General features: G+C 39.9%; 1 protein-coding gene across 3 annotated transcripts in view; it reads left to right on the top strand.

Annotated features, from left to right (window-relative positions):
- Positions 1–12740, top strand: part of nin (ninein (GSK3B interacting protein)) — a 31915-nt gene that overhangs the window by 10165 nt on the left and 9010 nt on the right. The window contains exons 5-17 of one of the 3 annotated variants that reach the window (XM_048205684.1): positions 1254–1299; positions 1371–1543; positions 1630–1773; positions 1853–2011; positions 2108–2244; positions 4222–4362; positions 4649–4823; positions 5010–5120; positions 6503–6592; positions 6683–6809; positions 6925–7016; positions 7231–8309; positions 10115–12283. In XM_048205684.1, the coding sequence (XP_048061641.1) occupies positions 1254–1299; positions 1371–1543; positions 1630–1773; positions 1853–2011; positions 2108–2244; positions 4222–4362; positions 4649–4823; positions 5010–5120; positions 6503–6592; positions 6683–6809; positions 6925–7016; positions 7231–8309; positions 10115–12283 (4643 nt within the window). Of the gene's footprint in view, positions 1–1253; positions 1300–1370; positions 1544–1629; positions 1774–1852; positions 2012–2107; positions 2245–4221; positions 4363–4648; positions 4824–5009; positions 5121–6502; positions 6593–6682; positions 6810–6924; positions 7017–7230; positions 8310–10114; positions 12734–12740 lie in introns of those variants that run through there. The other 2 variants (XM_048205682.1, XM_048205683.1) reach the window with 2 other exon arrangements.

Here is a 12740-nt window from a genome sequence, read left to right as displayed (position 1 = left end):
TTGAAACAAAAGATTCGTAAAGCTTCGAAGCTTCATGAAGCAGTATTTTGAGATCGCCCATCACTAGATATTGTTGAATAGAGTCATTATTTTGTTTTTTTTGGTGCACAAAAAGTTTTCTCATCACTTTATAATATTAAAGTTGAACCACTGTAGTCACATGAACTGTTTTAAATATGTCTTTAGTAGCTTTCTGGATCTTGAGAGGTTCAATGTTATTGCTGGCAATGGAGGCCTCACTGAGCCATCAGATTTTATCAAAAATATCTTAATTTGTGTCCTGAAGATGAACGAAAGTCATGGGGGTGTGGAATGACGTGAGGGTGAGTAATTAATGACAGAATTTTAATTTTTGGGTGAACTAACCCTTTAAAAACGGTAATATTATGAAATATTACTAACCATTTAAATTAACTGTTTTTTTTTTTTTTTTAAGTTTTTTTTTTTAGCGAATTTTGCCTTTTATTATGATAGGATAGTATAGAGTGGACAGGAAGCAAGGTGGGAGAGAAAGGGGGATGGGATCGGGAAAGGTACGCAAGCCGGGACTCGAACTCAGGTCGCCCGAAGGGCAACGGTGCCATACTTCGCCCACGTACACTGCCCGCAAGGCCATCGGTGCCGACAATGTTTTCTATTTTAATAAATTTTTATAATGTAATTTATTTCTTTGGCAAAACTGGATTTGTTTTTAGCAGCCATTACTCCAGTCTTCAGTGTCACATGATCCTTCAGAAATCACTTTAATATGTTGAAACAGTTGTGTTGCTTAATCTTTTTGTGGAAACTGACACATTTTTCTTAAGCAATCTTTGAATAGAAAGTTCAAAAATAGATTTTTTTTTTTTTTTGTAACCATGTGATGTTAATGTCAATTTTTATCAATTTAATGCATCTTTGCTGTTTTAAAATGCATTATTTCTTTAAAAACATCCTACTGACCTTAAACTTTTAAAATGAAAGTGTTTTATGAACATTATTAACTTCCTGCCTGTGTAGGCAGTGTTTCACACGTTGCTTAGGTGATCACTCAAGGCATTTGTTTTGACGTTGATGCAGTCAGTAAGTCTAACTGATTAAATTATTAATGATAAAATTAATAATTGTTCAATACATTGTTCAAACCCCTCCTTATATGTTCACCTCTATTATTTACATCTTCTGCTGTCTCATTCTTGCTCAAATCTGCCCCCTCCTGGGGGTGTGATGATAACAAGAGTTATTTGTGCATTTTATTTTTATTTTCATTATAGCGCTGGAACGCTGACATGAGCATTTCTGAAGAGTTTGAAGCAGAAGGTGAGTTTGAATACTCTCAACACCCCAGACATATTTCTTTATGCCAGAGATTTACACTGGTTTGTGTGCAGGTCAGATGCACCTCTGGAACCCTGATGAGCCCAGCACACCACGAGGCAATGCACTGCCACTCTGTGACTTAGAGGAGCGGTTGCAGGATGCCTGCCATCAGCTCTCTCTACCCATAAACGGCATGGCCACACTGCAACAGCTACACGCACTCTGTCAGCACATAGGCATTGAGGTATTTTCCATCATCGCAACCTGAGATGCATAAAGTGGTTAAATACCATATTAACATGCAGTTCTTGTGCTTTTGAATGTTTCCAGGTGGGTGAGGATCTGTTGCAGGGTGCTGATGAAAGCGTAATGGATGTGCAGGAGTTCATTTCATGCATAATAAACCACAGCAAACCACCCACACCATCAGTATCTACACCCTACAGACAATTAAAGAGACACCATTCCACTCAGGTAGTACACAAAAATAGGTTGTGTGCAAAACATACTTAAATATAATAGTTAAACCTCTTTTCTTCATCTCTCTTTCAAGTTTGACGAGTCGGGCCGAAGGATCTCATGTGCTTTGAGCAGTACAATCGGTCTGCAGGTGTTTTCAGATTTGGATGATGGATCGGGACATGCACCCGTGGAAACTCTGCTTTACAGGTGGATGGAAGAGGGAGTGGACAATAGCTCAGAGATCCTACAGGTAAAACACATAGACGTTGTGCATGTACACAACTCTACGTTTAATCTGGGATATTTGTAACAAGTTTTTTTTTTTTATGTGTGTGTCTGTCTGTAGGCTCTGGATTTTAATCTGGAAGGTAAAGTGAATCTGTCTGAGCTGACCGTTGCTCTAGAGAATGAGCTGCTGAACACTAAGAACTCAATCCACCAAGCGGCGCTAGTGAGCTTTAAGGCAGAAATCAGACATCTGCTGTGAGTCCATGTATTTGAACTCTAGCTCATTCCAACTCTCACAGCTCACCCAAGCTTGGTCCATATTTATCTATAACTAGAGCTTCTCCAACGTATTACTGCATGATTCATATTACTAATTTATATGATCGTCATAAATAATTCATTAAATCCAACTCGTATACTAACACTCACACCATCTCATTACTGTAATCATTACTCTAGGGCACTGTAGCTCATTCCAGTAGCTCCTCGCTACAGAACGTGAGATACAGGATGCAGATCCAGGGGTGGAGATGGGTAGGTTTAGGGATATGTAAAGTGGGAGGAGTTGGATCCAAATCCAGGGGGTGGAGATGGGTAGGTTTAGGGATATGTAAAGTAGCAGGAGTTGGATCTGGATCCAACCTCGCCCCCTGGATCTCGTGTTCTGCAGTGAGGACCATCTCGCTCATTCTGCTTCACATCTGATCACTTCAGTTTATTATTCACATTTTCTCCAGCTCATGCTAGATCAGTGGTTCTCAATCAGGAGGCCTATGCACAACTCCAAGGGGGCCGCAAGGTGGCTTAAAATGATTTAAAATAAGACCAAATATATTTTAAAATAAGGTAAAACAACTAAAAATCATATTTCTCATTTTAATTTATTAACAACTATCATTTTTATATGAAAATAAGGTTTTCCACAGTCTTGGAAAAGCTAGAGTTGTCATTTCTAGATCTGGAAGTGTTATAAAAATGAATAAAATATTCAAAATAATTTTCTTAAATTAAAATACCCCATAGATTTTAATTAATTTTTTTAACTGCCTATTTTGGGGCATCATTAAATATGCGCCGATTCAGGCTGCGTGGCCCCTTTAAATCTCCTGCTCCCCGCCCACGAAGCTTGCGCTTGCCTTAAACAGCATAAACAAAGATCACACAGCTAATATAACCCTCAATCTTTACAAAGCGTTCATCATGCAGCATGTCTAATCGCGTAAGTATGGTGTTTATTTGGATGTTTACATTTGATTCTGAATGAGTTTGATGGTGCTCTGTGGCTAAAGCTAACATTACACACTGTTGGAGAGATTTATAAAGAATGATGTTTATGCATTATACAGACTGCAAGTGTTTAAAAATGAAAATAGCGATGACTCTCAACTAAAAATCACATTTCTCATTTTAATTGTCATTTAATTGCCATTTCTAGATCTGGAAGTGTTATAAAAATGAATAAAATATTCAAAATAATTTTCTAGCTCTAAAATGTTTCGTCATGTACAAATTGCTGAAGAACTGTTAAAAACAAACAAAACATGAGTTCTGCAATTTATTTTAAAGAGGAATTATCATGCATCTAGCACTCCTCGCTGTTATTAAAACATTAAAACATAGAATGCCACAGGAAAACTGCTCAAAGCATCACATCCACTACAAATATTTCTATCTAAATTCATATAATTTTTGTTTAAAGTCTGGATAATGAATTTGAGTGGAATATTTAATCTAAATGTGTGTATCAAAATGAAAACCGAGTTTAAAATCATATTTACTACTTTTTCACTCACTGCAGTAAAAGTGTGCATACTTGCGGTCTAGAGTGTGCTCGGACGGTGTGCACATAATCACGCTGTTTGTTTATTTATTATAAATCCCGATATGTGCATGGAAAATAGTGTACTCAAATTTCAATGCCTTTTTTTGTGTTTATATATCAGGCCCCAGATCATTGTAATTTAATTTTAGACTCACTCCAGATCACCTCAGCTTTGTTATTCTGACTCACGCTAAAATACCCAAGCTTATTGTTTTCTCTCATTCTAAATCACGTATTGCTATTCTTCCTAAATCCAGGTCCTTATTCAGATTCACTCCACTCACTCTAGCTCATTAAGACTCCCTCTTAAATTGTCATCACACACTCTACATCAATCTAGCTCATTGTTCAGATTCACTCAAGATTCCAGTTTCAGATTTCTTGTAATGTCATAATTCTTTGTGTGACAGTGAGTGTGTTGACCTGGAAAGGCGTGAGAAGGAGAGGATTCGCTTTGATCTGGACAAAGCAGAGAAACTGAAATCTCAGCTGGCGTCTGAAGTGGATGACCACCATGCTGCCATTGAACGCAATAATGAACTCAACCTTCGGTAACCTTTCACTCTCAATACTTTCATAATTGACCCATGGTACTTTATACTTCCTTTTAAATGCAGAAAGTAAAATGTAAAATTCTCCAATCTCATCACTTCTCTGCATATCATCTGTGATGTGACATTTTCCTCAACAGTATCTGTGTTTACCTGCAGAGACTTGCTGCATAAACACAGAAGGCCTGTTCTGTGGACATTGATGGTCTATGCATGTGGGTGTGAGCATGTGTATTCATGTGTCATGCGCATGTGTGTTTATGTCCATGCATGCAAATATGTACAGGAAATTGGAGCAGGAATATAAAGAGAGTATGACTGCTCTGAGGGCAGAGCTAAGTAGAGAGGTGGAGCTTGTGCAGCAGCAGGCCAATCAGCAACGAGAAGAGCTTGAACAGGAAATTGGCAAGATGAAAGATGATGAAGCCTTCCTACGAGAACACCTAACTCTCACCATTAAAGTAATCAGCATTTTGCATTGTTTATTTTGATTTTTTTTTCTTACTTTACACCATGAATTGCCTGCTACATGTTTACATCACATTCCTGTTACATTGATTCGATTTGATTTTTGTGGTTGGAATTGAAGAATATATTGTATAGGTTGGTCTTCAATAACTTTAATGTGTCTTCAATGTGTTGTGTAGGAAAATGGTCGCCTGGAGTCAGAGCTTATTGAGACCACAGAAAAACTGGTAGAGGCTGAAAACCAGCTGAACAAAGTGCAGAAAAATCTGGATGGTGTTATGAAAGAGAAGGTACTGAAATTAGCACGTACGCAGATGCATCACATACCCAGGCCTACTGATATCATTAGAGATGCTTTTTTCAGATTACTTAGATCAGCATTCCCACTGTCTTGAAAAAGCTGAATATATGCGGTAGTCTAATTTTAAAAGTATGATTTCTAGACCTGGCAAAGCCATGTAAATTCTTGTAAGTACATGGGCTTTTTATATGTTTTTATTAAAGGTGCCATAGAACATCTTTTTAAAAGATGTAATATAAGTCTTAAGGTGTCCCCTGAATGTGTCTGTGAAGTTTCAGCTCAAAATACCCCATAGATTTTTTTTTAATTCATTTTTTTTAACTGCCTATTTTGGGGCACCGATTCAGGCGCGGCCCCTTTAAATTCTCGTGCTCTCCGCCCCCGGAGCTTGCGCTTGCCTTAAACAGCATAAACAAAGTTCACACAGCTAATATAACCCTCAAAATGGATCTTTACAAAGTTTTCGTCATGCAGCATGTCTAATCGTGTATGTATGGTGTTTATTTGGACGTTTACATTTGATTCTGAATGAGTTTGATTGTGCTCCGTGGCTAAAGCTAACATTACACACTGTTGGAGAGATTTATAAAGAATGAAGTTGTGTTTATGAATTATACAGACTGCAAGTGTTTAAAAAATGAAAATAATGACAGTCTTGTCTCTGTGAATACAGTAAGAAACAATGGTAACTTTAACCACATTTAACAGTACATTAGCAACATGCTAACGAAACATTTAGAAAGACAATTTACAAATATCACTAAAAATATCATGACATCATGGATCATGTCAGTTATTATTGCTCCATCTGCCATTTTTCACTATTGTCCTTGCTTGCTTACCTAGTCTGATGATTCAGCTGTGCACAGATCCAGACGTTAATACTGGCTGCCCTTGTGTAATGCCTCGATCGTGGGCTGACATATGCAAATATTGGGGTCATACATATTAATGATCCCGACTGTTGCGTCACAGTCGGTGTTATGTTGAGATTCGCCTGTTTTTCAGAGGTCTTTTAAACAAATGAGATTTACATAAGGAGGAAACAATGGTGTTTGAGACTCACTGTATGTCATTTCTGTGTACTGAACCCTTGTTATTCAACTATGCCAAGGTAAATTCAATTTTTAATTCTAAGGCACCTTTAATATACGTTTTTAGGTAAGGAAGGTAACATTTTTCTAAAATGCGAGTAAAAATATTTGTACAAAGTCTTATCCTTAAACCTTATCCAGTAAATCATGAACAATTGGAAAGTTGAATATTGTTGTCATTTGTCATACCATTACTGATATATGGTATTTTTGTATGTTTTGGTTTGTTTTGTGAGTTTCTAATTTTTTTTTTTTTTTTTTTTTTTTCTGTGTGTAGTTTGGTGATTTGGATCCAGACAGTGCAGAGTTTTACCTACAGGAGGACCGTCTCCGACAGCTGCGCAGGAACTATGAGGAGCAGTGCAGGGTCTGTAACCTCTGTTTTTGTATACTTTCCATTTGTTTCAGTCTATTATTCTGATTGAAATTCACATCAATATCTGTATGTGCATTGTAGGAGCTGCAGGATCGTATAGATGAACTGGAAGCTCAGCTGGAGGAATATCAGACTTCGGGTCACACACCCTCAACACGTCCCGGACTAAGTCTGTCTGATGAACTGGCCAGCAAGAGTCCAGACCCAGGTAACATAAACATGTGTGCTCATACTCATAGACAACACTGAATGAATGATTACAGTTGGGTTCCATCTTCTGCCACATGTAATGAGCTGTGCTGTATTGTGTGAATGCATCTCAGGTTCTCAAGAACGGCAGCCATTAAACATGAGTCTAGAGACAGAGATGTTACTGGAGCAGCACCAACAAGAGATGGAAAACATCAGGGCATTGGTGAGACATCAGGGTGATGTGCATACTAAAACTATTAAAAATTTAGTGTATTTGCATTTAGATCAGTCTTAAAGGAATAGTCCACTCAAAAATAATAATTCTGACAATTAAATTTTTTAGATTAACTGTACCTTTAAGATTATTTAAATGCAAAACTGTCCTGTATTGTTCAAAGAATAAAAGACTTCCTGTTGCTCTCTGATCCCCTCTGTAGATTAATGAAGAAAAACGTAGTGCAGAAGAGGAGAGAAGTCGTCTCTCCCTGCAGCACCAACAGGAGGTGCAGGTTTTGAGGGAAGAGATGGCAAGAGAACTAGAGAGAGCGAATAGATTGGAGCAGGAAATTTCTGCCCTCCAAACTCTCCACCAGCAGGAGCTTCACTCTCTCACGCAGGAGGCGCAGGAAGCCAGAAGCCGTGCAGACCAGCTGGAAGCGAAGGTGCAAGTTCTGGAGGAGAAACAGACTGCCCATGAGGAGCAGAGCAGAGTGCATGCTGAGGAGATGAGTTTGAGGGAGTTGAAGCACCAAGAGGTGCTGGAGGCAAGTCTGCAGGAGCAGAGAGAGAGATTGCTAGAAGAGAAGGAAAAGGAGGAGAAGAGGCTCATGGAACAGTGGAAACAAGAGCAGAAGAGCTATGAGGAGGTGCTAAGTGCTCAGCTTGAGGAGATGCAGCAGAGAACTGAACAAGAGTGTGTTGAGCTGGAAAAGAGGCTCAGGGAGGAGTGGGAAGGAGAGAGGCAGGAGCTAGAGGAGAGCAGTAAGGAGGCATTTCAGGCTGTGCTGGATGAGAGAGAACGGAAGCTCAAGGAGGACTGGGAAAGGGAGAAGCAGGAGCTAGAGGAGATCAGTAAGGAGACGCTGCAGGCCGTGCTGGAGGAGAGGTTGGAGAGGGAAAGGAGGCTCAGGCAGCAGTGGGATGAGGAGCGGGCTTCATTAGAGAACGAACATCACGCTCTGCTACTACAGCGTTTGCAGGAAGAGAGGGAACACCTCCGAACACAGCAGGAGGAGACCGATAGCATTATAATTGAGCACTGGGGTAGAGAGAGGGCTCAGCTGGAGAAACAACATGAGGAGGCGCTGCAGGCCTGTTTGGAGCAGGAGAGAAAGAGACTGCAAGTGGAGAGAGAGGAGCAGGAGAGGAGGTGGCAGCAGGTGCTGAATGAAGAGCAGAGCCGGATGGAGGAGGCTCACAGGGAGGCCATGCAGGAGCTGTGTGCCAAACACGGCGAGGAGAGGGAAAGACTTGGCATCCTTTTGGAGAAACTACGCACAGACATTGCAGAACAGAGGTAAGACACATACTTGCTAGCTGAAATTAACCTTAAAACTTTTTTCACATTTTCACATGTGAAATAAGACTAATTTAACTTCTTCCGAAGCCCCTTTCTTTCAATGCATGTCCTCAAATTGGATACACTGCAAAATGTTTATCTTAAGTATTTTTGTCTTATTTTCCAGTTAAAATATCTAGAACCTCAGTGCAAGAGAGATTTACCTGTATGAGATTTTAAGTTGTTTTCAGAGAATGTATCTTTAATGCAAGTGCTTTATTTTGTCTTGCACTGGAGTCCCCATTATGTGCCTCATTCCAGAGTCCTCTGTCTGTGACACATATTTGATTGAACTGTGGTGGTTTTAATTTTTTGAGGAAATTATATTTAGTTATTTTTTAAATATTGAATTATTTATTTATTTATTTATTTATTTTATTTTATTTTATTTTATTTTTACAATTTTTAAATATTCTTATTTTTTTCTTTTTATTTCCATTTTAATAAAAGATTTAAAACATATATTTGTCAATATATATATATATATATATATATATATATATATATATATATATATATATATATATATATATATATATATATATATATATATATATATATATATATTTGCATATATTACGTCAATATATATTTAATATATTTATTATATTTTTACCTGTTTAATGCCATGGTAGCTGACATGGCATAAATGATAGACAAACATTTTACAAACATCTGACTGCACTTTAAGTATAATCACGTGTTTATAAGTTGCAGTAAAACAAAATACACATGTATTAAAGATACATTCTCTGGAAACAAGTCTTAAGCAGTGTTGTTTCTCAAGTAATAATATAATTTATAATGTTTTTTAGATTTATCACTGGGGAAACTGAATTAAAAACTTTTTTCATATATAGAAATCTTTGGGGACTTTGGTCCAAATAAAGCAGGAGTCTCCAACCCTATCTTGGAGAGCTACCATCCTGCAGAGTTCAACTCCAACCCCAATCAAACCCACCTGAACCAGATAATCAATGTGTTCAGAGTTACTTTACTTTACTAGGCTTAAATTACAGGCAGGTACAATGAAGCAGGTTTGGAACTAAAGTGTGCTAGAACAGTGGTTCCCAATCCTGGTCCTGGAGTACCCCCAGCACTACAAATTTCTCCCAACTCATTCAACTCACTAACATGTTATGAAAGACTCCCAGACCTCAGATGGATGTGTAATAAGAGAGACATCAAAAATGTGCAGTGTTGTGGGGTACTCTAGGACCAAGGTTGGGAACCACTAGAAGGTAGCTCTCCAGGACAGTGGTTCTTAATCCCGTTCCTTGTTTTCTAATAAGCGCTACTGGATTCTGTGTGTGATGACATTCCAGGCAGTGGCCTAGTGTAAATCCAGAAATGAATGTTCCGAAGTGAACTGAACTTCAAGTAGTAGGGAGTAGTGGACATTGCATAGGGACCCTGTCCATCAGAATGCAGTTCATGGAGCTCTCTCCTAATGAGCTGATAATAAGGTGTGCTAAATAAGAGGCACATGCAAAATATGTGTTGGGGGGCTGGTGGTTGAGAACCACTGCTCCATGAGCAGGGTTGGAAGCCCCTGATATATAAAAGTAGCAAAGTCATGCTTCTCAAGCCCATGTGTGATGATTTGCTTTTGGGGTTAACAACATTTAACCTCTCATCATGGAACATACAAAATCTGTATCTACTATTCTTCATCCACTCTCTTTTGAAATGTGCCATACAAGTTGGTGAGTATTTCTTTTAGGTAATGCTATAAGCTTTTGATGTTGATTGGCCCTGTGCAGGAGTGAGCTGGAGACAGAATTCTCTCAGCGACTTGAAGAGGTGGAGGTCCGTATCTATGGTGACCAGGAGGCAGTGTCTGAGCGTTTTCAGGTGGATGTACATAAACTTGAGCAACATTACCAAAGTGAAATTGCAGCACTTGCCCAACAGCATGCTGCAGATCATGCCTCCTGGGAAGAGGAGTCAAAGGCAGTCACCGAGGAGGCGGAGCAAAAGTGGAAGCTGTTGAGGGAGGCGCTGGACCTAGAGAGGGAGGAGCTCAAAACGGAGCGTCAATGCCTTGAACTTGCACACGCACAAGATATTAAAGCTCTGACAGACAAGAACCTACAACTTCAGGCCGAATTGGAGGCTTTTGTCAGTGCTGCTCGAACTAAAGAGATTGAGCTGAGCCGTCAACTCAATGAGCTGCACAACCATGTGCAGGACAGGATGGAGGCCAAAGACCTGCTGCTGGCACAAGCAGAGCAGAAAGCCACTGAGCTGGAAGAGATGCTGAAGCAGGCCGTGGATGACTTCATCCAGGAGCGAGTAGAGATGCAAAGGAGTCTGTCTGCTTTGGAGAGCAGGCGAGGGGAAGTACTTTCTTTCACTGAGAGCATGGAGCTGATAGGCACAATCCAAGAGGGTGAGGAGGTCCTCGATCGGGAATTAAAGGATGAGAGAAAGGCTCTGCTTGCAGAGAGAGACACATTGGCATTGAGAGTGGTGCAGTTGGAAGGAATTGTGTTGCAGTTGACCGGAAACACTGAAGAACATTCGGCAGAACCGTTGGGGGAACCTTGCATAGAGTCTAATGTAGAAATCCACGCAGAGCCCAATGGAGACAACTGTGAAGAAACTTCCAAAGAATCCACAGTACAACCCTTTGTTGAATTCAACCAAGACTCCTGCACAAAATCTACTGATGATGTCAGTCCAAAGCACCTGATATGTGAGGAGTCTTTTGTAAACCGAGATGATGAAGAGGAAGCAGGCATAATGGATAAAGCTACTAACTCTGAGCATGGTGATCCACAAAAACACAGATACCCAGAGATTGGAGTTACAAACTATATAACTTCGAATTCTTGTCCTGATGAATTAGACATTGCTGATGTAGAATCTAACAATAGTGGAGCAGAAACCCCTGATTGTGCCTGTCTTAAAGAAGAGAAAGAAAAGACTGAGGAGAATCATAGTAATCCTAGAGTGGATGGTTCTGAAGATGCATTGTTGAGCGAAGAGGTGCAGAATGCTGAGAGGAATAGTGCAGAGTCTCAAAGAGATGAGACTTTGGAGATTGCTGAGGAGGATATTTTGAATGGCACAGAATTAGAAGCTCAAATCTTGGTTGAGAATGAAGCTTCCGATAACCAGGAAAGCTTGCAACATCATGAATCTCCAAGCACAGATGACACACAGATCAAATACAATTGTAAACCACTTGAACCTGAGACTGAAGACAATCCAGAGGTTGGTAACAGCATTGCAAGTCTTGAGAATGAAATCAGGGCTTTTGCAAATGAGGTTTGTAGCCTATCTACTGTTGACAGAGAACTGGACAAAGTTGCGGATCTGAGAGATGTGTGCATTCAGGAGATCCTGGATCTTCAAGACACAGTGATGCAGTACAGCAAAGGTGCAGAAGGAACTAGCTCTAAGTTGCAGAGCCCTAAACAGCAGGATCTGGATAAAGAGAATATCACACATCAAGTACCAAATCATTTTGACCAAATGGCAGCCTCAATCAAAGATGTGCAACTTGCCAAGCTAAAGGTCTGCTTTGAGCAAAGCATCGAAGAGAACTTGCTGCTTGTGGAGTGCAACAGAAAACTGAAAAAGAGAGTCAAAAGTCTGGAGGGTAAGATGCATGTAGTCCTGGACCTCCACAAGCAGCAGTCACCCGTCCTGGAAGAGACCGTACGACTCAAAGTGGAGAATTCCAAACTGAAGGTACTTCTCCAAGAACTTGATAAACAGGCTAAGGTGCCGCAGTGGGACTCGGACTCTTCCGATTCTTCAAACAACTCATCCCACAACTCCCAGCTGAAAGAGAATATTGCTGCTGTAGCAGAGCTTGAATTCTTCTGCATGGAGTTTGAGAAGCAGAACTCACAACTACGGCAAGCACTTGCTAATCTGCAGGACAAATCTCTGAGGATCCATGAGCAAATGCAGGAGCGGAGGTACCATGTGATGGTCCCCTAGGTCCTGTTTTAGTAGAACAGTATCCCCGCTCCCCTCATCCCGTTTGCTCCCTGCTGCTCTGTCACCTCTGTCTGAGTGCCTGTGTAGACCCTGCTTTTTTATCTTTTTTTTTTGCAGAGGTAGAGGCCCGACTACCACCATTAATCTCTCCCACACACTTCCAACCTCTGGGGGAGGAGTTGTACTCCAGTATTGTAACAAAAAAAGATCTTTCTGTGGTAGTGTAGCTACTGTATACCAGTTTTGACCCAACCTCTGTCTAAACTATTAAAAATTTCCAATGCAAATGTGTGTGGAGCTTGTTGTAAATTTAACAGACCTAAAGGAATGTTTGACCTAATCAAAAAAAAAAACGACTCCGAACTAATGTTCTGTGCAACAAACGGATACATTGTTTTGTTATGCTTGGTAATTTTCTGCAATTTAATGTCGTCA

Source organism: Megalobrama amblycephala, linkage group LG10 (assembly GCF_018812025.1).
Source record: "Megalobrama amblycephala isolate DHTTF-2021 linkage group LG10, ASM1881202v1, whole genome shotgun sequence".
In the NCBI taxonomy this organism is placed as follows: Eukaryota; Metazoa; Chordata; class Actinopteri; order Cypriniformes; family Xenocyprididae; genus Megalobrama; species Megalobrama amblycephala.
The sequence above is the reverse complement of the archived record's forward strand: the minus strand, read 5'-3'. Positions and strand labels throughout refer to the sequence as shown.